General features: G+C 37.8%; 1 protein-coding gene across 2 annotated transcripts in view; it reads right to left on the bottom strand.

The window, feature by feature from the left end:
- The window catches only part of TBC1D32 (TBC1 domain family member 32), a 181,799-nt gene extending 165,027 nt beyond the window's left edge, over positions 1-16,772 (bottom strand). Inside the window, exons 1-3 of one of the 2 annotated variants that reach the window (XM_037045843.1) lie at positions 16,611-16,772; positions 16,276-16,433; positions 5,085-5,246 (exon numbers count right to left, since the gene is read on the bottom strand). In XM_037045843.1, coding sequence (XP_036901738.1) covers positions 5,085-5,246; positions 16,276-16,430 — 317 coding nt within the window. In that variant the 5' untranslated portion in view covers positions 16,431-16,433; positions 16,611-16,772. The remainder of the gene's footprint in view (positions 1-5,084; positions 5,247-16,275; positions 16,434-16,610) is intronic. The other variant, XM_037045842.1, reaches the window with a different exon arrangement.
- Positions 16,773-23,607: the final 6,835 nt, after the last annotated feature.

The following is a 23,607-nucleotide window of genomic DNA, read 5'->3' as shown; positions in this document are numbered from 1 at the left end:
AATAACTTTATCGAACAATGTATTCACCATTTTGTTTCACTACCTTCTGCCATCTTTCCGATAACTTCATAATTCCATCTTCCCAAAACTTTTTATTTGTTTGAGTAAAGAACTGCTCCTGGTACCTTTTGCAGTCTTCTGCAGAACTGACATTTTTTCCTCTAAGAGAATTTTGTAAAGACCGAAATAAATGAAAATCCAAAGGTGCAATGCCTGGTGAATATGGCAAATGAATCAGAACTTCCCAGCCAAGCTGTAACACTTTTTGCCTGGTCATCAGAGAAACATGTGGTCTTACATTATCCTGATGGAAGATTATGTGTTTTCTGTTGACTAATTCCAAATGCTTTTCATCGAGTGCTGCTTTCAGTTGGTCTAACTGGGAGCAATACTTGTTGGCATTAATCATTTGGTTTTCTGGAAGAAGCTCAAAATAGAGATCTCCCATCCAGTCCACCATGTACACAACATCACCTTCTTTGGATGCCTGGCCTTTGGTGTGGTTGCTGGTGGTTCATTTTGTTTGCCCCACAGTCTCATCTGTTTCATATTCTTGGAAAGCATCCACTTTTCACTGCCTGTCACAACTTGTTTAAAAAGGGAACATTTTCATTAAGTTTAAGTAGAGAATAGCAAGCAGAAATATGGTCAAGAAGGGTTTTTTTCATTTAACTTATGTGGAACCCAAACATCAAAGCAATTAACATGCCAAGTTTTACAAATGATTTTCAACACTTGAGCTACATGTTTTGAATGTAGCTGGCTATCTCCCACATAGTAAAGCAGTGATTGTTCTCAATCAATATCTCGATTTGATTGCAATCAACTAGACTACCCAACCGTCCAGCGAGAAATCACCAGCACAAACTTTGCGAACCACTTGTGACATGTTCAGTGAGTCACAGCACCTTCTCTGGTCATAAAGCTCTCAGAACATATCCATTTTACATAAATGTGATTTAGGTTTTAATGCATTAGGATGTTAAATTTTGAATCCACTTGTTCATAATGCAACCCCATTCTCAGAGTGATTAAGATTAAAATCAAAGACAGGACACATATACCAATTGCTATTCACTTTATCAGTGCCCTGCTTCAAGTGTGAATTCTTCAGTAATCACAGGTACATAGCAGGGTAAATGAGAGTTATCAAAATTTTAGCAAATCCTCTTATCATTTCATTATCAGCAGGATGATAAATATATTAAGTATAAATGATAATACTTCACAAAATTTTGCTCTTTCCAAATTCCAGTATCTTCAACAAATATAACATTCACACAGAAAAAATTACTGAGTTTCGATTTCCAGATATTAAGTTCAATGGTATGTGATCATAACTACTAACATAAAAATATTCTCCTTCTGTGATTATATTAAGTGTAACTCTACAGCAGAGTGTGAAGAATACTTAAAAGTACACACCGTTCATCTACCTTTCAGAAAGTCCCAGAATAAAAATGAACTAGTTAAACATCAACTTTAAAGTGACAATAAGCAATCCAACCCATGTTATAATCAAAGTGACTTTGTTCTCTTTGTTGACATCTAACAAATGTCAACTTATTAGGCTTAATTTGCTAATATGGTCTCTAAAAATATCTAGTAATAACCAAAGTGCACCAAAATACCCAAGTAGATATCAGTAAAATATAGGAGAAAGGAAGCATATACAATCTCAGAGAAGGAAATAATATACTACAAATAATACAGATTAATAAATGTAAGTTTGCATCATAAAAATTTGGGAGACATGGAACAAGCCTTAATATTTGCTATTATAGGCTTTCCAGAAATTTAATTATGAGTGACTTTATGATGGATGAAAGGAGGATGTTATAGAAAAGTTAAGGTACAATTTAACTTAACGTTTATATTTTATCTGTTTGATAATGATGTGTGTGACTATAACTTTAGGCAGTCTCTATAATGTGATTGACCTGATATTAAACTGTATTACAAGGCCACTGTAATCGAAACAGCCTGGTACTGGCATAAAAACAGGCACATAGACCAATGGAACAGAACAGAGAGCCCAGAAATGAACCCAAGTCTCTACGGGCAATTATTTGACAAAGGGGCAGTAACATAAAATGGAGTAAAAATAGCCTTTTCAACAAATGGTGCTGGGAGAAACGGACAACTACATGCAAAAAAAAATGAAAGTCGAGTACCAATTTACACCATACACCAAAATAAATTCAAGGTGGATAAAAGACTTAAAAATAAGCCATGGTACCATTAAAGTCCTAGAGGAGAACATTGGCGGGAAAATCTCAGATATTTCACTCAGCAACATTTTTAGTGATATGTCCCTGAGAGCAAGGGACATAAAGGAAAGAATAAACAAATAAGATCTCATCAAAACTAAAAGCTTCTGCACAGCTAAAGAAAACAATATTCAAATAAAAAGAGAACCAACCATATGGGAAAACATATTTGTCGATGATACCTCAGACAAAGGTTTAATCTCCTAATACAAAGAACTTACACGACTCCACTCTAAGAAGACAAGCAACCCAATTAAAAAATGGGCAAAGGACTTGAACAGACAATTCTCCAAGGAGAACATACAGAGGATCCAGAGACACATGAAAAGCTGCTCAATATCACTAGCTATCAGAGAGATGCAAATTAAAACCACAATGAGATAGCACTTAACACTGGTCAGAATGGCCATCATAAAAACAAAGGAAAAAACAACAAGTGTTGGAGAGGTTGTGGGGAAAAGTGGACCCTAGTTCACTACTGGTGGGATTGCAGACTGGTACAACCACTATGAAAAACAGTATGGAATTTTCTAAGAAAATTAAAAATAGCTCTGTCTTTTGACCCAGCAATTCCACTGCTAGGATTATATCCTAAGTACCCTGAAACACCAATGCCAAAGAACTTATGCACCCCAATATTCATAGCAGCACAATTTACAATAGCCAAGAGTTGGAAGCAACCTAGGTGCCCATCAGTAAATGAATGGATCCAAAAACTATGGTACATTTACACAATGGAATTCTATGCAGCAGAAAGGAAGAAGGAGCTGCTACCCTTTGCAACATCATGGATGGAACTGGAAAGCATTATGCTGAGTGAAACAAGCCAGGCAGTGAAAGACAAATACCATATGATCTCACCTTTAACAGGAACCTAAACAACAAAACAAACAAGCAAGCAAAATATAACCAAAGACACTAAAATAGAGAATAGGCTGACAGGGACCAGAGGGGAGAGGGGAGGGAACTTCAGGGGAAAAGGGGAAGGATTTACAGGAACAAGTATAAAGGACACATGGACAAAAATTAAGAGGGTGGAAATGGGAGGGAGGTGGGGAGCACTGGGGTGGTAGGCTGGGATGGGAGTAAAAGACAGAAAACTGTACTTGAACAATAATTAAATTTAAAAAATAAAAATTTAAAAAAATAAAAATTTAGTGACTGGTGAAGAAAAAAGAAAATATGGGTCACCTAATGAGTTTGTTTTTGAGTAACATATGTAACATATGTTTTAAACCTTTTTATTCAGAGCTTTTCTTTTATTTAATTTTTTCTATAAAGAGTATATCAAGTCATTTCTAAATTGTCAACACATGTAAATAACATATTCACATTTATCAAATATCCAAACCTAGATACAATATAGGACATTTTAAAAATATTTTATTTATTTATTTTTAGAGAGAGGGGACGCAGAGGAGAAAAGGAGAGAGAAACATCAATGTGTGGCTGCCTCTTGCACAACCCCAACTGGGGACCTGGCCCTCAACCCAGGCATGTGCCCTGACCAGGAATAGAACTGGTGACCCTTTGCTTTGCAAACCAGCACTCAATCCATTGAGCCACACCAGCCAGGGCCAATATAGGACTTCTTTGGAGCAGATTTATGTTTGTTCTTAACATGAAGGTATTGAATTAAACAAATTACAATTTATTTTACCTATAAAGGAAGAACTTTCACATAGTACTCGTGAAAATGCAAAATTGTGCAGACACTTTGGAAAACAATTGGTAGTTTCTTACAAAACTTAACATACTCTTACCATATGACCCAGCAATCACTCTCCTTGGCATTTACCCAAAGGAGTTGAAAATATATGTGCACACAAAAACCTGCTTACAATGTTTATAGCAGTTTTACTCATTAATTGCCAAAGCTTAAAAGCATCCAGGAAGCCTGATCCACACAGACAATGGAATATTAGTGCTAAAAAGAAATGAGCTATCAAGCCATGAAAAAACATGGGGGAAATGTAAATGTATAATATTAAGTGAAAGAAGCCACACTGAAAGGCGATATACTGTATGGTTTCAGCTGTATGACACTGTGGAAAAGGAAAAGACAAAACAATGGTGACAATAAAAAAAGATCAGTGGCTTCCAGAGGCTGGGAGGAGGCGGGGTGAACAGACAGAGCAGAGAAGATTTTCAGGGCAGTGAAACTACTCTCTAATATACAATAATAATAAATATATGGCATTATAAATCTATCCAAACCCCAGTGAATGCACAACACCAAGAGAAAGCGCTTGTGTAAATGACAACCTCTGGGTAACAATGATGCATGGATGTAGGTTCCTCAATTGAAACAAATGTACCTCTCTGGTGGGGAATGTTGACAATGGGTAAGTCTGTACATCTGTAAGAGCAGTGAGAAAGAAGTACGTACCTTCCACTCAATTCTTCTGTGAACCTAAATCTACTCTAAAAAGTCTATTTAAGAAAAGTGATGGAGAAAGCCACACAAATAATTAGAAGCAATTAGAGTACAAATCCCTTGACTTGTCTGAGAAAGAATAAGACTGGTGTGGATGAAGCAATGTCAAAGGGGATATGATAAGAAATGAGGTAGCAGAGGGAACAGAAAGCTCATGGTGGGCCTTTTGTCTACAGAAGAATCTGGATCTTGCTGTGAATCGGATGAGAAGTCTTTGGAAAGTGCCATGTTGGGAGAGTGGCCAATCTGACTCAGTTTCAAGGGATCATTGTGGCTACGGTGAGGAACACAAACTGTGGGGGGCATGAGTTAGGGGCACTGCAAGGCGCTGTGTTAAGAGAAAAATTACTTTAAAATATTACTGAGGGCATACTCACTCTTTAGATTCCTGAGTTCTTTTGGTGACATGCTGCACAACTGTGTCGTAGCCAGATTCCTCACTCTGATTCTGATCAGATGTCCATTTTTCCATTTCTTCTTCAATCATAGACCCCAAAGTGTTGCATATATGCTGTCTGAGGTATTTCACAAATTCATAGCTAAAACAAATATTTTAAAAGTAAATGCAGGAAATATCATGAACTCATCAACCACATCCAGAAAAAGTGTTACCACAGAGTGATCTGTAACATATTCCAATTTCTTACCGTAAAGTAGAATTAAATTACTTATTCATCCCAAATCATTTAACCATATGCAGTGTGAGGGGGAGGGAAGGGAGCAGCAAATTTTGGGACCAACCCAAACTGTAATGGGTTAGGAGTCTTCCCACACTTTTGTGATGCTCCCATCTCCGGTGTGCAGTGCACATTAAAGGAAAGGGAAAGCAGTTGCTAAAGATGTTCCTGATAGTTCAGTCTAATGAGGAAAACCAGGCTAGAATAACAGCAATTATGACAAAATAAACAAGAAAAGGTTAAGCTCCAATCAATAGGTTTTTTTGTACATTTGGAAAGTGGTAACTGACCTAAATTCCACCTAATCAGCTCTTTTCTATATTTGTAGAGAGGAGTATCTCAGACAATTCATATACTGTAACATTTTCCTTCATACTGTTAGGTTCCTGCTAACATGAAAATTAATTTACAAACTCAGACAATATAGCAAATATGAGAGATTAAGAGTTCTAAAAGTGGATAATTATTTCATGAAACATGATTACTGAAAATAAAGAGCGATGATTATGATTTAGAAAAGTTAAGAGTTTTTGTGGTCCCTCAAACGACAAAGATAATTTAGGATGGTCCATTTTGTAAATGCCACTATGTTCAAGACCTTCGGGCTGAATATACCACTGGATAAGAACCTGGCATATGTGCAGGACAGGAGATCACAGAGAGCCTGACTAATTTTCTTCCGATAATAATGAATCCATCATGGTGTGCAGCATATGGTCTTCAGTGCAACATTTATTAAAGTCCTGAATGTGTTCTAAAGAACACCCACCTTACCCAGGTAGCCAAAGGATTTCCTTTTCAGTTTTAACTGTTTTTGAGTGAGATTTCCTGCCCTGCCCATTTCCCCTTAGCTCTGAACACATCACTGCTTCCTGGAATGCCCACAGCTGCTTCAGCAGTTTCTCAGGCCTGCCGAAGACAGTGCAGACCTCAAGAGCCAAGTAGAAATATTTGACATGAAGTCACGTGAGATTATAGCAAAAGCGCAAACTGAGAATCAAAAGGCCCTGCATGCCAGCTCCAGCTTTACCAGTCTGGCGGTGTGGCCCGGGAAAGTCTGTTTTTTCCACCTGTAACTTGGCAATGACCCGATCTATTTTTCCCACTATTTTCAATTAAGGAGGTGGTAGACAAAAACTCAGACTTTGCCATTATAAACCACCAGATTTTTTCCTAAAGGGAATTTACCAAACTATTCTCCTCTCCCACAGTTCCAACTTCAGATTCATTACCAACAAGTGAATTCTTTAGCTCTTTCTTCAGCCAAAATGTCCCTCCAGAATGCCAAAGCTATTCACACCGGACAGGGCTTTATGTTACTTTACCACATCAGTCAGCACACCGGATCTATCACCCATCCCTCCTCTCGTAAGCCACCTCTTTTTCCTAACATTTATCTTTGTTGACGCTACCATCCTTCCACCAAATACCTGTGTACAGTCTCAAACAGTTCTAACAACCTTCTCCATCACAGCTCCTTTCTCATTAGTTAGCTATAATTCTTTAAGTATTTTTATTGATTATGCTATTACAGTTTTCTAAGTTTCCCCTTTTACCCGCTCTGCCTTGCCCCCCCGACCCTCCAGCATTCCTCCCCTCCCTTAGTTCATGTCCATGGGTTGTATATGTTCTTTGAGGTCTCTGTTTCCTATACCATTTTTATCGCTCCCCATCTTTTATGCCTATTAATTATGCTTCTTCTTCCCTGTACCTTTTCCCCCCTATTCCTCCCTCCCCCTCTCCACTGAAATCCCTCCATGTGATGTCCATTTCTGATTCTGTTTCTCTTCTAGTTTATAAATTCCTCCTCTCTAACTCCTCTTTCCCTTCCCACTGCCACTGGGTTAATGTTCATATCTTTTAACTTTCAGCTGAATAGCAAGAGCCCTCCTATAAATCAGTAGTTCTCCAACTATAACATGAATTAGGATCACCTAAAGGCCCTGCTGGGCCCCACCCTCAGAGCTTGGATTCTGTAGGTACACAGTGGGGCCCAAGAATTGACATTTCTAACCAGTTCCCAGGGCAGGGATGCTGCTGCTGCTGTCCCAGGGCCACATTTGGAGAAGCACTGCTCCAGACAGAGTCTGTATTTGGGTAGCTTTTAAACTAGCCTAAGGTTCTTGGAAATCCGATCAATAGATTCCTACTCAAAGAAGCCGTATTAACCCAAAATAGTAATGAGTAAATGTATATTTAGTTGCTTTATATTAAAACTATTTAAAACATGTAGGTATCCTTTTATGAGCCTCAGCATTAACTAACTTTCTGATTGACAAGCAATCACCCCAATGACAGCATAAGCAGGTCCTGCCATCATTTTAGGAATCACGTAGAACTAGTATTTATCTCTCCCATTTAATAGCTCTACAAGGCTGCCCAAATTAAATAGCCTCTCTAGGCTTCAATCTTTTTCCACCAATAAACTGGGGGAGGCATCTATCATGGAAATTACTATAAAGATTCTAGATAATCTATGTCCTGAATCTAACACAGGGCCTGACATGGATTTAACAATAAGCACTAGCTATCACTACCATCATTATTATTAAAGACACATTTTGTCACTGACATTTAAAGCCCTCTTAGACCCCAATCTATCCATCAGTAAGGTCTCATTACTACCCCTTGCACACACCCAACACTATCCATGTCTTACTTTCCCAATACCTTTGAGAGTATTTCATCCATTTAGAGTGTTTTATCACCACCTCTCCCTAAGTAGACCACCTCCTACAATCTAAAAAGCTAACTCATGATAAAGCCTTTTCTAGTTCCTCAAACCTGTATTTGTTTCTCTCTCAAGCCCCAAAAGTCCCTATAAGCACTCAAAATACTGTCTTGTGTACAGTATGTGACCTGCTTTATCTTTTGCTTGGCTCCTGAGCATATCTAAACCCAGACTTATATATTCTCTATTATCCTTGAGTACAGAACAAATTCTCTTATTGGCATATCTTCTGCAATACCTTTCACAATACTTGTTGGACTGAAATATAGCACAGAAAAAGGATTTATCTCTTCAATTCCTGCATCAGTGGCTATCAATTTGAATTAGCCTATCCTTTCTAAATAGTTTAGTGGTTAGATCCCTGTTCTTTTAACGCCTATTAATAATTTCAGGTAGCATATGCTACAATTAACTGCCCCCATACTTGGTCTTTTATTCTTCCTCTATTCCTCCCAGTAGGAAAAAGAGAAGAGAAAGGAAGGGTAGAGTACAGAGGACAGGACTCCCTTCCTTCCACCACATTGCTTGCACTAACATTATTTGTCAGACTCCCAGACTTCACACCAGGAATACTCTGTAACTTCATCTCTGCACCTCAGCCCACCCACCACTTGTTAACATTTCCTGCAGGTCCCCTGGCTTCATCACTTCCTGCTTTTCTTTCCATTTCTGTCAATCAGTACAAAACCACATCACCCCACACAGATTATTACAACAGTCTTCCTGCTTGTCTTATTTCTCTCTTCCCTCTCATATGTACCCTAAATGCTGTACCATATTGTCAAAAGCCACTATGTCATTTTTCTGTTAGAACCATCTACTCTTACCAATACCTCAGACCATATCACATATATAATGTCTCAATAAATAATTGTTGTATTTAAACTAATTATCAGCTGCCTATTAGCTTTCAAACACAACTTCCTTGACCTGGAATTTAAATACTTATTCAAGCCCCTTTATCCGGATATCTCCACTTAAATGAGGCCACATTCAATATTCTCAACAAACCACCAAGCATACTAATTTGCATGTAAGTGAGGAGTTCCTTTTAAGTGACTAACATATGCTAGACTCAGTGCTAAGTATATATTAATATTGTTTTATTTACCATATGAGATAGGTAAAATAAGTAAGGGTATAGATTAAAAGGTTAAAAAGTCTTTTCAAATAAACAAGCTACTTATATAAGTCCACCCTATTCCAAAGCCACTGTCATTCCCACCACCTCACACTTTCCCAAAGATGTAAAAATTCCAAAAATATTTGAGTTATAAAATAAGATTTTTTATGGCGGTAAATTGAGACTGGGAAGTAAATATAATACATTTTACCAATTTGTGTATGATTTAAATTTTACTTAGAGAGCTAAATCTATTACATTTTTTCAAGTTATAATTTACTTAAAGGTTTATTTCAAGTTATTAATTGAATTTACTTTTAAATATTTCACATTTACATTCAGTGTTTAACCTTTGATCTCAAAGCTTCAAGAAAATAGGTATCTATTAAGAATAGCAGAAGAAGACGACAAAGTTATCTTGTAAACTTAATGTTCTTCCATATTGGATCAAAATAACAAACACTAATTTTCAGAAATACTCCAAGAAAAAACAAGACCCAAAATGTATCATTGATTTATATTACTTGAAGATTTTCCCTTATACAAAAAATATGTCCATACATTTTTTATTTAATCTTTATTGTATTTTTTCCACAAGTCTCGTTACAACACTCTCCCCGCAGCCATCACCACACTGTTGTCTGCGTCCATGCGTCCTTTTTCCTTTTTGCTCAATCGCTTCACTCCCCAACCACCACCCCGCCCCACTATATTTCAAATGTCAACTTATTATTTGGTTTGTATACTTCTAATTATAAACCAAATCTTTGCATATTTTATACAAAACGGTGAAAACTTCCAGGCAAGAAAAATTCAAAGATCAAGTTTTCAAGAGAACCCTTAAAGATGTTGTTAATTTTTTTAGCATTTGACAGTCCCTATTCTGCCTCCACAACACACAGCCGGCCTTGAGACAGAGCTGGCAGATGTGTGCAATGAGGTCTTAAGTGGAAAAGATTTGTGCTCTCAGGACCACTAGCTCACCACAACCAAGAATTCTCTGAATAAAGAATTGGAGTATCTAAAATATCAGTACTGCAAACTTATCACTGTCTTCTTTGATATATCTTTGAAAATGAAAAAAGATCCAGGAGTAGATCACACTTTCAGCCAATCAGTGTGACCTCACATCCAGACTGCTACTACTGGGAAAAGGGAGGGGAAGGGGAGAGAAGAGGGAATACGGGAGAAAGTACAGAGAGAGATGGAAGGTCCCTAAAAACAATGTTGACCCTCTTCACAATCCTGCCCAAGCCTATCTCAGCAATCAGACACACCAGCTTCCTTCTGCATCTCTGAGATACTTATTTAGTAAGAAACAGAAGGTGGGGTAAGCCTAAGTTATTTCTGTAGAACTATAGAGACAGATTCTCTGGAGATGAATTCTATAGCCCACCATGAATTCTACTATGGAAAGACCAATTTATCCGTATTTCTTAGTTTTATCAGCCCCATCTCTGTGCACAAATCAGGCAATTAGGAGAAATGAATACTTAATAGAAAAACGTAACTTTTATGTTCACTTAATTTAAAACCAACCAATAAGCAACAAAAATGATGTTTTCATAACTAAGGCAGTGGGGAAAAACAACATAAGCCCATTAAGAAAACAATTCAAGAAAACTAAGATAATACCACCATAAAGGGCATATCAAAAAAAAAAAAACCTCTTTGGGAACCTGAATTACCATACACTTGTTTCTAATGGCATCGTTTTTAGACCATGGTAATATCTATAACCACATAGAAATCTCTTTCAGAAGACCCCCTTCAAAGCACCTCCAGGTTTTGGTTTACCTTCCAAGTTAAATGAACTCAAGGAACCCCAGACTGAAGCTTGCCTGAAGAGGGTACTGCTCTTTTTGAATACACCTTTTTAAAAAAAGACCCCCAGGAAGGGTAAGGCCTCTGTTACACAAGGACTCCCAGGCTGCCTATGCCCTTACGATGCTCGAATGACTCACTGATCATTGGAAAACTCTGAGAACCTCCAACTTCAAATTAGTGAACCGTCCCTTTTTTAAATGGGTCCTTCTGCTCTTTGAGTAGGAGTAACCCATCTTCCAATTCTCATCTGAAAATTCATTTTGCATTGGTTCTGTTACCATCTGAATTCAAGGCAACAGACAATAAAATCCTAGACTAGACTGTATATTGCTCTTCTATGATGGTACTCCCGGATAGAAAATTGTTAGAAAACTAATAATTACTTTTAAATACAACAAATATTTATTGTTGTTATGGCTGGGAGAAATGCTTCTTCAAAATGAAGTACCTTTTTTCCTTCTTTACAACCCTGATAGTATTGGTGCCACCCATTTGCTCTTCTGAGGTCTATATTAAATCCAAAAGATCATGGATAATGACAGATGTGTCAGCCCATTACAATCATTTTGGAAGTTCTTCTGGATGTAGAGCAATATTCTGCTCATTTTGTATAAAAATAAAACCCATTTGTGCCTAAAAGAGACTTTCAAAATACCCACAGACCTAGTACGACCTGAGGGTGCCAGTCTGACAGTTCAACTTCTTGCTTCAGGCATTACAAAACTCTGAACACTGAAGGTACTGGTGAATCTCCTCCAGGTTTCAAATTTCTATTTAAGACATACAAAAATTGCCACAAAAAATACCTAAAACTTTAATAATTTATTTTAGAGGATCCTTACTAGGATTAATCTAAGTCAATTCTGCTACTATTTTAGGCCTTTTCCTTTCAGATTTATTTTTAGCAGACTCTCCTGTGTTAACATTTTCTGACTTAACATATTCTAATTGTGCTGAGAAGAACAAAATTATAATATTTTAGGTTTGCATCAAGTTTAAATTCCACATCTCCCACCGATCAATCTTACAATCTTAGATTAAATATCAGACCTTGCTAAATTTCAGTTTCCCCACTTAATGATGATGATATTCCTGGTGCAAAAAGTGCTTATTACCTAGTATTTCCTTATACATTGGAACTTTTCTCACCAACATATATTTGACTAACCTAATTTGTTACCTTAAAATAATTTAGTAAGAAAAATAAAAAATTTGATTTCAGTGACACTATTACCAGATAATGCAAAAGTATCTTTTTTTCCAAAAATTCCTCAATGAAAACCTAAGAGGGCAGTTGTTTGATGCTAAGGAAAAACATGATTGACCTCATCACATTTCAGATGCAGCCTAATTAAAATACTCAGCAATGTGCCTGATCATTTTGTTTTACTACTAATGAATATGGATTTTTTTGCACATTTACACAGGAAAATCTTACAAAGTTGAGTGAAAGAACATTCAATTTCTCCATTTTTTTACAGCTTACTACCTAGATTTTGCAAGAATATTTAATAATTGTGTTCCATAATGAATTTTTGACATGTTCAAAATATATAGACAAAGAGATTACTATTACAACATAACATGAAAAAAATCTAGTTTGTTTCAGGAAATCATCCTCTTAGCTATTTAAATAAGCAATAACTTTTTCAATCGTATACAAAAAATTTATCAGCCTTTACTGGTATGTTTATCAGTCTTTACAGGTATGTTTTTAAAATATATTTTATTAGTTTAAGTTATGAATCATAATGCTATACTTGGAATTCTTAAAACATTGTATTTCAAAATCATGGCATTTATTAAATGATAAATTTAACCATGTATATTAGTATATAAAAGGCTATGTAAAAACAAACAGTGAGTATTTTACATCACCTGCAGCCTTTTGATCAAAAGTAAAACTTCTGATTCATAGTAAACACTAAAAATGTATTCACTAATTACAGAAGCACAGATATATTAGCAATTTCTCTATAAGGGACAGCACTTTACATAACTAATGTTTTCTTGAAATTAACACTGAAACACACTAGAGTTCACTAACTAAAGTCACTGGTATATTCTTCTGTTAAAGAATAAATCCAATTCAACAAACATTATTGCGTTCCTTTCATATCAAACCAAAAATACCAGATTCAGGGCTACAATCGTTAGGGTTGGTAAGTATTTTTTTAAAAAAAAGTAAAGCCATACAGTAGTTCCCCCTTATATGTGGTTCCTCTTCCCTCAGTTTCAGTTAGCCATGGTCAACTGTGGTCCAAAAATATTAAATGGAATATTCCATAAACAAAGAATAAGTTTTTAAATGAGCACCATTCTTAGTATAGTGAAATCTCTTGCCTTCTTGCTCCATCCCTCTCCAGACATGAGTCGTCCCTTTGTCCAGCATATCCACACCAGACATGCTCCCTGCTCATTAGTCACTTAGCCATCTCAGTTGTCAGATTAACCGTGGAGGTATTGCAGTGCTTGGGTTCAAGCAAACCTTATTTTACTTCATAATGACCCCCAAAACAACAGTAGTGATGCTAGCAATTTGAATATGCCAAAGTAAAGCCATAAAGTATTTCCTTTACGTAAAAAGCTTGTGTAAATAGGAAAAAATGGTATATAGAGAGTATGATACTATCTAAAATTCACAAACCCACTGGGGGCACTGGAATATATCCCCCTGGGATAAAGGAAGAACCACTGTAATAGAAGATACACTGAAGTGCAAGTAAGTCAACCTCGGCTGCGTATCAGAACCACGTAGAGAACTTTTTCAAAACTACCAAGGCCCAGCCTCTGCCACTCCTCCTCTGCCAGGCCCCACTAAATTTTGATTCACCAGTATTTTATAAATAGCCTCTGCCTGATTCCAGTGTAGCCAATATTAAAACCAGGGCTATCTGTTTTATAAGAGGGGCAGTCCAAGTATAAAAATTTACACAACACATGCACACATAACACAAGCAATGTCCTTTTCCCCACCTTGCTCATCTCCCACAGACTTTAGATCCTTGCTGCTACTTTCAGAGAAAAGGGAGAAAGTTTGGGCCTTTTAGAGAATGTTTAGAGATTACAGTAAAAAAACTAGGAGAGGCTATGAAAAACAGAGATAATTTAGGGCAGCTGCCCTTGGGGCAAATCACCCAACAGGGCTATACTGCCTATATTGTGGTTTCTGCTCACATGATTACATTTTCACCCACTTTTTTACACTACCTGAAACTCCATCATTTATGGACTCAATTATTTTAACAATCACTCTCTTACAAAAATGGCCTAGGGACACCAGTTTCCCCTGTAAGTCTGTTTAATAAGATTATTTTTCTGACTAACATCATGACAAAAGCAGGTGGGTTTAAAGAAGGAATGTTCTGAAAGTGGAGATGGGAGGACAGACAGATCCGTTTCTGCAGTAAACATGTGAGGAAGCAAGGCATATCTAAGTGATGTAAGAACATTTAGGGTTCTAAAAGAATTAAGTCGGTGAAAAAACAAGACAAATGAAAATATGAGCACCTGAACTAATTAACAATTAACCTTTAGGATCTCTTCTAACTCAGATTGTAAGAACATGAAAATACCGAAGGGATAGTCTCCCCCTCCACCTTTCCTTTCCCATGTAAAGGTTCCTTCCACCTACAGCACAGATCTCAGGCTAGTGAGGCTAACACAAGAATTTTACTATCTATACTTTGAACACTACAAATTACTCAAACATTGTTAGGACTGTAAATCTTACTTTTAGGACTACACATTAGTTATAATATGAGTGTATCTGGATATTTTTTAGGTAGGCCACAAATAAATCTCTTCAGTAAACAGTAAACATTAACTATACTAGTTAACCAGCAGGCATTTAGTCTATCTAATGAACTACTGAATAAGAGTAAATTGCATTATTTTAAGAGTTGTTAGACTAATGAGCCATCTTTACCACAATGAGCCGCCTTTAGATTGAAAAGCATTTTAAAATTTGACACAGCTAAAGCAATACTTACAGGCCATCATATAGCCAGCCTTAAATGCTTACATTTAAAAAAAAGAAGAAAAGCTGCAAATTAATGAACTAAGCATTCATTACAAAAGTGTTAAAAGTTTTCCACAAAGAAAAAAATAAAAAACAGAAATCAACATCCATAACTGCTATTAGTAGTGAATTTAACGAAGAAATAAACAAAAAAATCAGGGAAATACAAAAGAAACCTTATGGATAACCAGAAACACTAATGAAATTAGAAACTCCACATTAACAGAAATTTCTTCCATGTTTTAAAACTCCCTTGAAAATCTGGTGAAAAGTATATGCTTCCTCCATAAAACTGCAAGCAAACACAAACTTTTGCATAAAATATTAAAGGGCTCCAGGATCCCCCGATGCCTATATATGAAAAGAGTAAGAGTTTCAGATAAGGGTAAGTTCAGGGCACCCCAAAGTCGGTAAAGGTTAATATTAAAAAAGAAAAAATTTAAATGTCATCTCTGTGAGACCAAAATAAAATGCAAACACGAAATTAAAAACACCACTACTAGTACTGAGTTGACACACCCAGCAGTAAACTTTTCAATGCAGAGGCTTAATTTAAAGTATATGAATCAAAAGAAAAACAGGCCTCTAAAGAAATATCCTTTAAGACATACCTGAAATTGTACCTCTCATTCACCTTCCTAACCGTACTGCCCCCCGACCCAGAGCACTCTGTGCTTCTATGACACATATTCCTGACAAGTATCACAAACATCTGAGTGTGTGCCTTATTCCTCCATAGAAATTTAAGCTATTCCATAGGAAGTTAATAATCTCACTTCAGGATTTCTTCAGTCCTCAAAATGGGTAATGGCTGCAGCCATTTAGATATCAGATCAGCAAAGGAACAGGAATCTTGGGAACCAAATGTTTTTTGGTATTGAGACAGGACTACTTTGAAATAATAGATTTGCTCTCAAAAGAACATATATAATTAAAATTAATGTTTCTGAGCCGCCCGGGAGGAAGAAGAACTGGAGAATTAGGGTATGTCGGTGTGGCAATAAAAACAAGGTAGACAGATGTTTTGGAAAATAAGGAAAGAATAAATAAATAAATTCGGTATTTGGGTTAATGAAATAATAAACCTCCAATCTGGGTGCTATTTTGAACAATAATGTCCATTTTTTTAATCCAACTACATTTTTACTTTTCTGGGTCACGTGGTTTAAGACATCAAAAGCAATTTTACTTGTGAAAATTCTCATCAGTTTCCTCCAGGTGTAAGAGGATCTCCTCGGCGCACTCTAGAGAGGGAGCACCAGTGATTTTCTCCTTCACATTCTGGAACAACTGCCTCAACATCGCCTGCAGCATTGCCTGGTCCTCGCCGGAGAAATGGGCCATCCTCTGTCAAAAATCAAAAGCCCACGCCGATTACTCTGGGTCCGAGGAAACGCTGCTCATTGCGCACGCGCGCCCCCACCCAGCCCCGGCTTGCGTGCAGCGCCGTTCCCCGGGAAACCGCGGCAAACACTTTGGGGTGGGCCCTTGGCTGCCCCTGCGTCCATCCGGAAAGCAAGTCACCTTACTTTGGGGAAGCTGGGATCCGCGAGGCCCTGCCTTAGGTGCTCGTAGCGGCTGGTCTTCGGCACCAAAAGAGTTCAAGATGCCCGCACGTAACCGCAAAAACCATCTCTCAAGAAGACTCAAAGAGGTGGGCTGAACGGCTGGACGTCAGCACTACGTGTGACGTCATCACGTCGGCGTGGTTTCCTAGGTGGGAGGGAGTGGTATTAGATGACCTGCTAGGCTCTTGAAGGGGTTGTGTGCCCTTTGCACTTCTTAATTAAGGGAGTATAGGTGGGAGGGTAAAGTGCGAAGGAGAAAGGTCTGTAAAAAAAAGATAAAGGAAATGAAACTGAAGTTGCCTGAAAATTTCAACTGAAGAGTGAATGGTGTTGATACATTGCAATGCTGATTTCCTTTAACAGCTAATCCTACCCCTAACTGAGCACTTGCAGAGACCTTTGAAGAGGAGGCCTTCATAATCTAACAGACACGAAAAGAAATTAAAGAGTACAACTCTGCAATTCAGTTTTATAGTAGAGAAATGTGCCAGTGCTGTGGAAACCCAGAATCATCTTTTAATCCAAAGATGGAAAACTCGAGGAAAGAAGTGAAAACAAACGATATGCGATATGGAAAGGACAGGGACTTGAGAGAGCGTAGCATATTCTGATACTTGAGTTAGTAGAGTTTAAAAGAGGAAGTAAGGAGACTAGAAAAGTACACGGGCCACATCTGAAATGATGTGTTTGACACATTTACGGGATTAGAGATTTATGTTGCAAGTAGCAGGGCATTTAGATTTAGAGAGACTCCATGAGATACCGCCTATAAAGCTAACTGCAGGAAGCTGCAATGGATAATCATTTTTCCTCACCCAGTTTTCAGTCTTGATAAATGCCCAGACTATGGTCATGTCCAAGCTACAATAAACCAACCCAAACCCAAGCCGTGCCATTAAATTTTCTTTTATCCAGTTTATTTTACTCCCCAGTCCAACAAGAGCAGATGTAATCTATATATTAGCCAGGATCAATACACACATGTCTATACCATTACTTCCAGGGTCATAAGTATATGTCTTTACTAGCCCTAGCAGCATGTTTCTTGGTAAAATGTATTCTTAATCTTCATTTCCTCATGACTACATAAAGAAAAAAACGTTTTAGCAGAGTATGCACACTTGTAACTTGATGTGTGGGTGAAGCTATACAACTCAATACATATATGTGCATATGTCTGTGAATGAACATGCACAGAATCACGAGCAATGTGACAGCTACAGAGTCAGACTAATACAAGTGAGGTGTATTGGCAACCCAGATCCAGGATTAATAGAGCCATTAGTGATGTGACTATGAAATAGTAAACTGTTATAGTTAAAATTCAGAACAAAATTAAAATGCTCTTTCCTTGATTTACAAAGTTTGTGTGATTGTGGGAAACTTAGTGTATGAAAACTGCTAAATGTCAGATTCATCTAATGGAGCGAGTTCCTAGACTCAGATATTCATCAAAGGCTTTTTCATCTACATGAATGTCCAGCAGAAACACTGAAATTCATAAAGGAACTAGAACAATTATTTTGTCCTATGTGTAGGATGTTTGCCATCCCTAGCTCACATTAAAAATGCTGGGAAGTACCACTAAATCACAGTGAGGACAGAATGTTGCTATGTATTTTTAAATGCCTGGTTGGGAGGGAAGAGGTGTGGAAATGAACTGCACAGCGTGAAAACTTCTGTTTAAAAAAATTAACATGGAAGAAAAATAACCTTAAAAGAATGCCTGAGATGCAAGAAGAAAAGGTAGACCAAAAGGGGATGGGGGGTGGGGTGCAGGGAGAGAATGCATTTAAGTAAATTTCAGTAAATATTGTCTGTATAAAAATAATATCTATAATTTGATTTATAGATAAAAATGCATAATACTAAAAAGCTGTAAGCAACCATGTGTAAGTAGGAAGTACAATCATAAGCTGAAGTATTCTGAAATCCTTGTATTTTTTAATTATATTTTATTTATTTTGCTCCTGCACTTGTCCCAATTTTTCCCCTTTTGCCTCACTCTACCCAGCAATACCCACACCTCAGTCAATCCCTCCACCATCGTTCATGTCCATGGGTCATGAATATAAGTTCTTTGGCTAATTCATCTTCTATACTGAATTTTACATCCCCATGGCTATTCTATTCTGTAAATATCGATTTGTACTGTAAATATCGATTTGTAATATCTTCACCTGTTCCTCCTACACCACCCTCCAATCTGGCAACTGTCAAAACATTCCCCAAATCCATGATTCTGTCTCTGTTTGCTTAGTTTCTTTTTAGATTCAATTGCTGATAGATAATGTATTTATTGCCATGTTATTGTTCATAGTTTCAATCTTCTTTTGTTTAAATAAGTCTCTTTAACATTTCATATAATAGTGGTTTGGTGATGATGAACTCCTTTAGTTTTTTCTTGTCCAGGAAGCACTTTATTTTCCCTTCGATTCTAAATGATAGATTTGCTAGGTAGAGTAATCTTGGTTCTACCAAGATTACAAAGTATGTCCCTGCTTTTCATGACATTGAATATTTTTTGCCAATCCCTTCTAGCCTGCAATTTCTTTTGAGAAATCAGCAGTTAGTCTTATAGGAACTGACCAGTAGGTAACCTTTCTCTTGCTGCTTTAAAGAATCTCTTCTTATCTTTAACCCTGGCATTTTAATTATGATGTGTCTTTGTAGTGGGCCTCTTTGCATCCTGGACTCTGTGCTTGTTTAGGACTCCGTGCTTCCTGGATTGTATGTCTAGTCCTTCAACAAATTAAGAAAGTTTTCAAATATATTTTCAATGTCTTGTTCTTTCTTTTCTCCTTCTGGCATTCCTAGGATATGAACATTAAAGTTGTCCCAGAGGCTACTTACACTATCATTATTTTTACTTTTTTATTCTTTTTTTCTTACTGTTGTTCACATTGGTTGTTTTTATCTTCCCTATTTTCCAAATCATTGATTTGATTCTCAGCTTCATCCACTCTACTGTTGTTTTCTTGTAAATTCTTCTTTTTTAAATTAGTGTATCCTTTGTTTCTTATTGGATCTTTTTTATGCTATTGAGATCCTTGTAAATTCCTTGAGCATCCTTGTAACCAGCATTTGAAGTCTGCCTTTGAGAGATTGCTTATCTTCATTTCTTTTAGCTCTTTTTCTGGAGTTTTGATCTGGTCTTTCATTTGAGCCATGTTTCTTTGTCTCCTCATTTTGGCAGCCTCTCTGTGTTTGTTTTTATGATTTAGGTAGAGCTTCTTCAACTCCATGTCTTGATAGTACTGGTATCCTGTAGGGTCCTGTGGCCTAGCCTCCCCTATCACCCAAGTTGCATTCTCGAGGTGTACCTTTCATTGAGCTGAGTACACCCTCTTCTTATTGATGAGCCTCGACAGCATTTGGCAGGTCAATAGGAGGGCTTTACCCAGGCCAGTCAGCTGCAAGGATTGGTTGTGACCACCGACCATCAACCTCTGCACTCCATGGAGGATCAGCTGTGTGGGGGAAGGGTGGTGGTGCTCCAACATGATCAACATGGTCTGTAGCTACTCACTGAGTACACAGGCTCTGGTTTTTCCTGGGTGGTGTACCTCAAGGTCACCCCACCTGTGTTCTATCTCAGGGCCACCCTGCCTGAGCTATAAAGCAATCTGAGATGTCTGTGACTTGTGTTGAGCTTGGAGATTCACAGACACAGCCAAGCTGTGGATCTAGGCTGGATGCTGCTAATGCTCGGGTCTGGGGCCTCCTAACAAGAGGTATGGGGCCAGGAGGCTCACAGAGACTGAATGTTGCTTGTTTGAAAGGATTTAGGAATTTGTGAAGCATGAGGCAAGACTAGCCATTCATATGGAAAAGTCACTGGGGTGAGCCCCCAAGGTGGATGGGATGGAGTCTCTCCAAGGCTCTCCAGGGCAGGGCAAATAGTGTTAGCCAGGTTGATAGAGTCCCAGATATGGCACCCACCTCCCAGTTCTGTGGCCCTGCATAGGGAGGCTTCCTAAGAGGAACAATGGCCTCTGCCTGCCTTTTTACCTGGGAGAAAGCTATCCACGACTGCTCACCTTGATGCCAGATACTTCAGTTCTTCCATGTACACCACTGATGCCTTTCAAGCTGCTACCTTAGTGCTATAGCCCAGAGGGATTGAGTCTGTGTAAGTCTGTGCATGGGTTCTTTAAGAGAATTGCTTGGGAATCCGGAAATTTCTTCCATTGACTCAATCCCTACTGGTTTGTGAGGCCAGTTTTGGGGACTTATTTTCGTGATACTGGAACCCTGGGCTGGGGGCCTGGTGTCGAGCTGGGACTCATCACTCCTGAGATATACCTCCCAGATGTTTATCCACCGCACATGGATGTGGAAACAGTCCATTTTGTGTCTCTGCCCCCCTACCAGTCTTGATGGATGTGGGTTCTTTAATTCTGCAGTTGTCAGACTTCCAGTCAGTTTGATTTCCAGCAGTTCTGAGTGATGGTTGTTCTATAGTTTAGTTGTAATTTTGATGTGGTTCTTCTAGTAGGTGAATCTTGTTATGTATGCCCCCATCTTGAACAGAAGTCCCATGTTTTTCTAAAGGAAGTTTAAAACATTAAATTTGGTTAGGTAGGCATGATAAAATTTCTAATGTAACCATTAAAATTAGAATTTGCACTTGAAAAATAGAGGGGAAATGAAATGAGAGAAAAAAAAGCCTCTCCCTGGCTGGTGTAGCTCAGTGGATTGAGCACAGGCCTATGAAGCAAAGGGTCGCTGGTTAGATTTCCAGTCAGGGCACATGCCTGGGTTGCAGGCCAGGTCCCCAGTAGGGCATACATGAGAGGCAACCACACATTGATGTTTCTCTTCCACTATTTCTCCTTCCCTTCCCCTCTCTCTAAAAATAAATAAATAAAATATGTTTTAAAAAAGAAAAAAGTCTCAATCAATTTGAATGAAAAGTCATGCAAGAAAACAAAAACATAAATAAAATGGAAAAAATAAAATGTACAAAAATATGATACATAATAGAAAAAGTCCCAAATACTGGTATGTTTAAATGAATTTAACCCTCCACTTAAGTGAGCTATCAGATTCAATTTTAAAATAGCAAAGTGCACAAACAAAAGTATTTTTATATAAGAATTTTAAATGAGCTATTATTTCAATTATTTTCTATAAACATAAAATATATATGTTTCATCATTAAACTAGATAATACTTGCTAATAAAGTAGCATGCATTCCCTTTTAGACTTGGGCTCAAACTTCAGGGCTCCTACCATTGTGGCAAACTGCTCAATATATTGGAGAAAAGAAATTGATCATCCATGGACACAGCTGAAGCCCCGCTCCATCCAACTTTGGGGCTCATCCAAAGTGTTTTCATAGAAATGGCTTGTCTTGGTCAGATGCTTCAGATTTCATTCTCTCAAACAAGCAGCATTTGGCTTCAACCAGCCCTACACTTCTCATTAAGTTGCATACGACTAGCAGCAATCAGCCTTGGTTCACCGCTTGCTGGGGAACCTCCAAGCCCAGTACAAGTAGTAGTCACCTACAGATTGTTTCATAGCTTATGTTCTGTGATCCTGGACAAAACACAGGCAGTGGCTGACCTTGAATATGCCAATAGCAATGAAGGCTCAACTGCAACAGGAGAGTGGACGCAACCCAGATGGTGGCTGTATCTTGGGTACCCCAGCTTAGGTAATGGGGGCGAGCTCTGCACTGGACCCTACAGGACACCTACTACATTAGTTGACGCTACCAAGAACAGGAGTCAGTGACACTCTATCTGGTACATAGAAACAAATACAAGGAGGCTGCCAAAATGGGGAAACAAAACAACATGGCCCAAACGAAAGAAGAGATCAAAACTCCAGAAAAAGAGCTAAACGCAATGGAGACAAGCAATCTACTAGGTGCAGAGTTCAAAACACTGGTTATAAGCATGCTCAATGAATTTAGTGAGAACCTCAACAGCATAAAAAAGATCCACTCAGAAATGAAGGCTACACTAATTGAAATAAAGAACAATTTAAAAGAAATCAACAAGTAGGTTGGATGAAGCCGAGGATCAAATTACTGATTTAGAATATAAGGAACCAAAAAAACCCCAATCAAAACAGCAAGAAGAAAATAATCCAAAAAAAAGACACTGTAAGGAGCCTCTGGGACAGCTTCAAGCAGACCAACTTTTGCATCATGGAGGTGCTGGAAGGAGAGGAAAGAGAGTAAGAAACTGAAAACCTATTTGAGAAAACAAGAGCAGAAAAACTTCCCTGACGTGGTGAAGGAAATAGACATGCAAGTCCAGGAAATGCAAAGAGTCTTAAATAAGATGAACACAAAGAGGCCCACATCAAGACACACAATTAAAATGTCAAAGGTTAACAACAAAGAGAGAACCTTAAATGCAGCAAGTCAAAATCAGTTAGTTATTTACAAGGGAGTTCCCATAAGACTGTCAGCTGAATTCTCAAAAGAAACTTTGTATGCTAGAAGGGATTGGCACGAAATATTCAAAGTGATGGAAAGCAAAGACCTATAACCGAGATTACTCTACCCAGCGAAGTTATGATTTAGAATAAGAAGACAGATAAAGAGCTTCCTAGACAAGAAAAATGTAAAGATTGGTCATCACCAAACCACTATTATAATGAAATGTTAAAGTGTCTTCTTTAAGATGAAGAAGAAGATAGAAAATATGAACACTAAAATGGCAATAAATACACATCTATCAAAGTTGAATCTAAAAAAACAAAATAAACAAGCAGAACAGAAACAGAATCATAGATATGGAGAACGTTTTGATGGTTCCCAGATAGGACAAGAGTTGGGGGAATGAGCAAAAAAATAAGAAGAGATTATGAAGTACAAATTGATAATCACAAAATATCATGGAGATGTAAAGTATGGCACAGGGAATACAGTAGTCAAAGGACATACATGCACGACCCATGGAACTGGACAATAATGTGGGGATTGTCTGAAGGA

This window comes from Sturnira hondurensis, unplaced genomic scaffold, assembly GCF_014824575.4.
Source record: "Sturnira hondurensis isolate 20B ecotype Veracruz unplaced genomic scaffold, ASM1482457v3 Scaffold0004474, whole genome shotgun sequence".
NCBI lineage: Eukaryota > Metazoa > Chordata > Mammalia > Chiroptera > Phyllostomidae > Sturnira > Sturnira hondurensis.
This window is presented reverse-complemented; position numbering and strand designations above follow the sequence as displayed.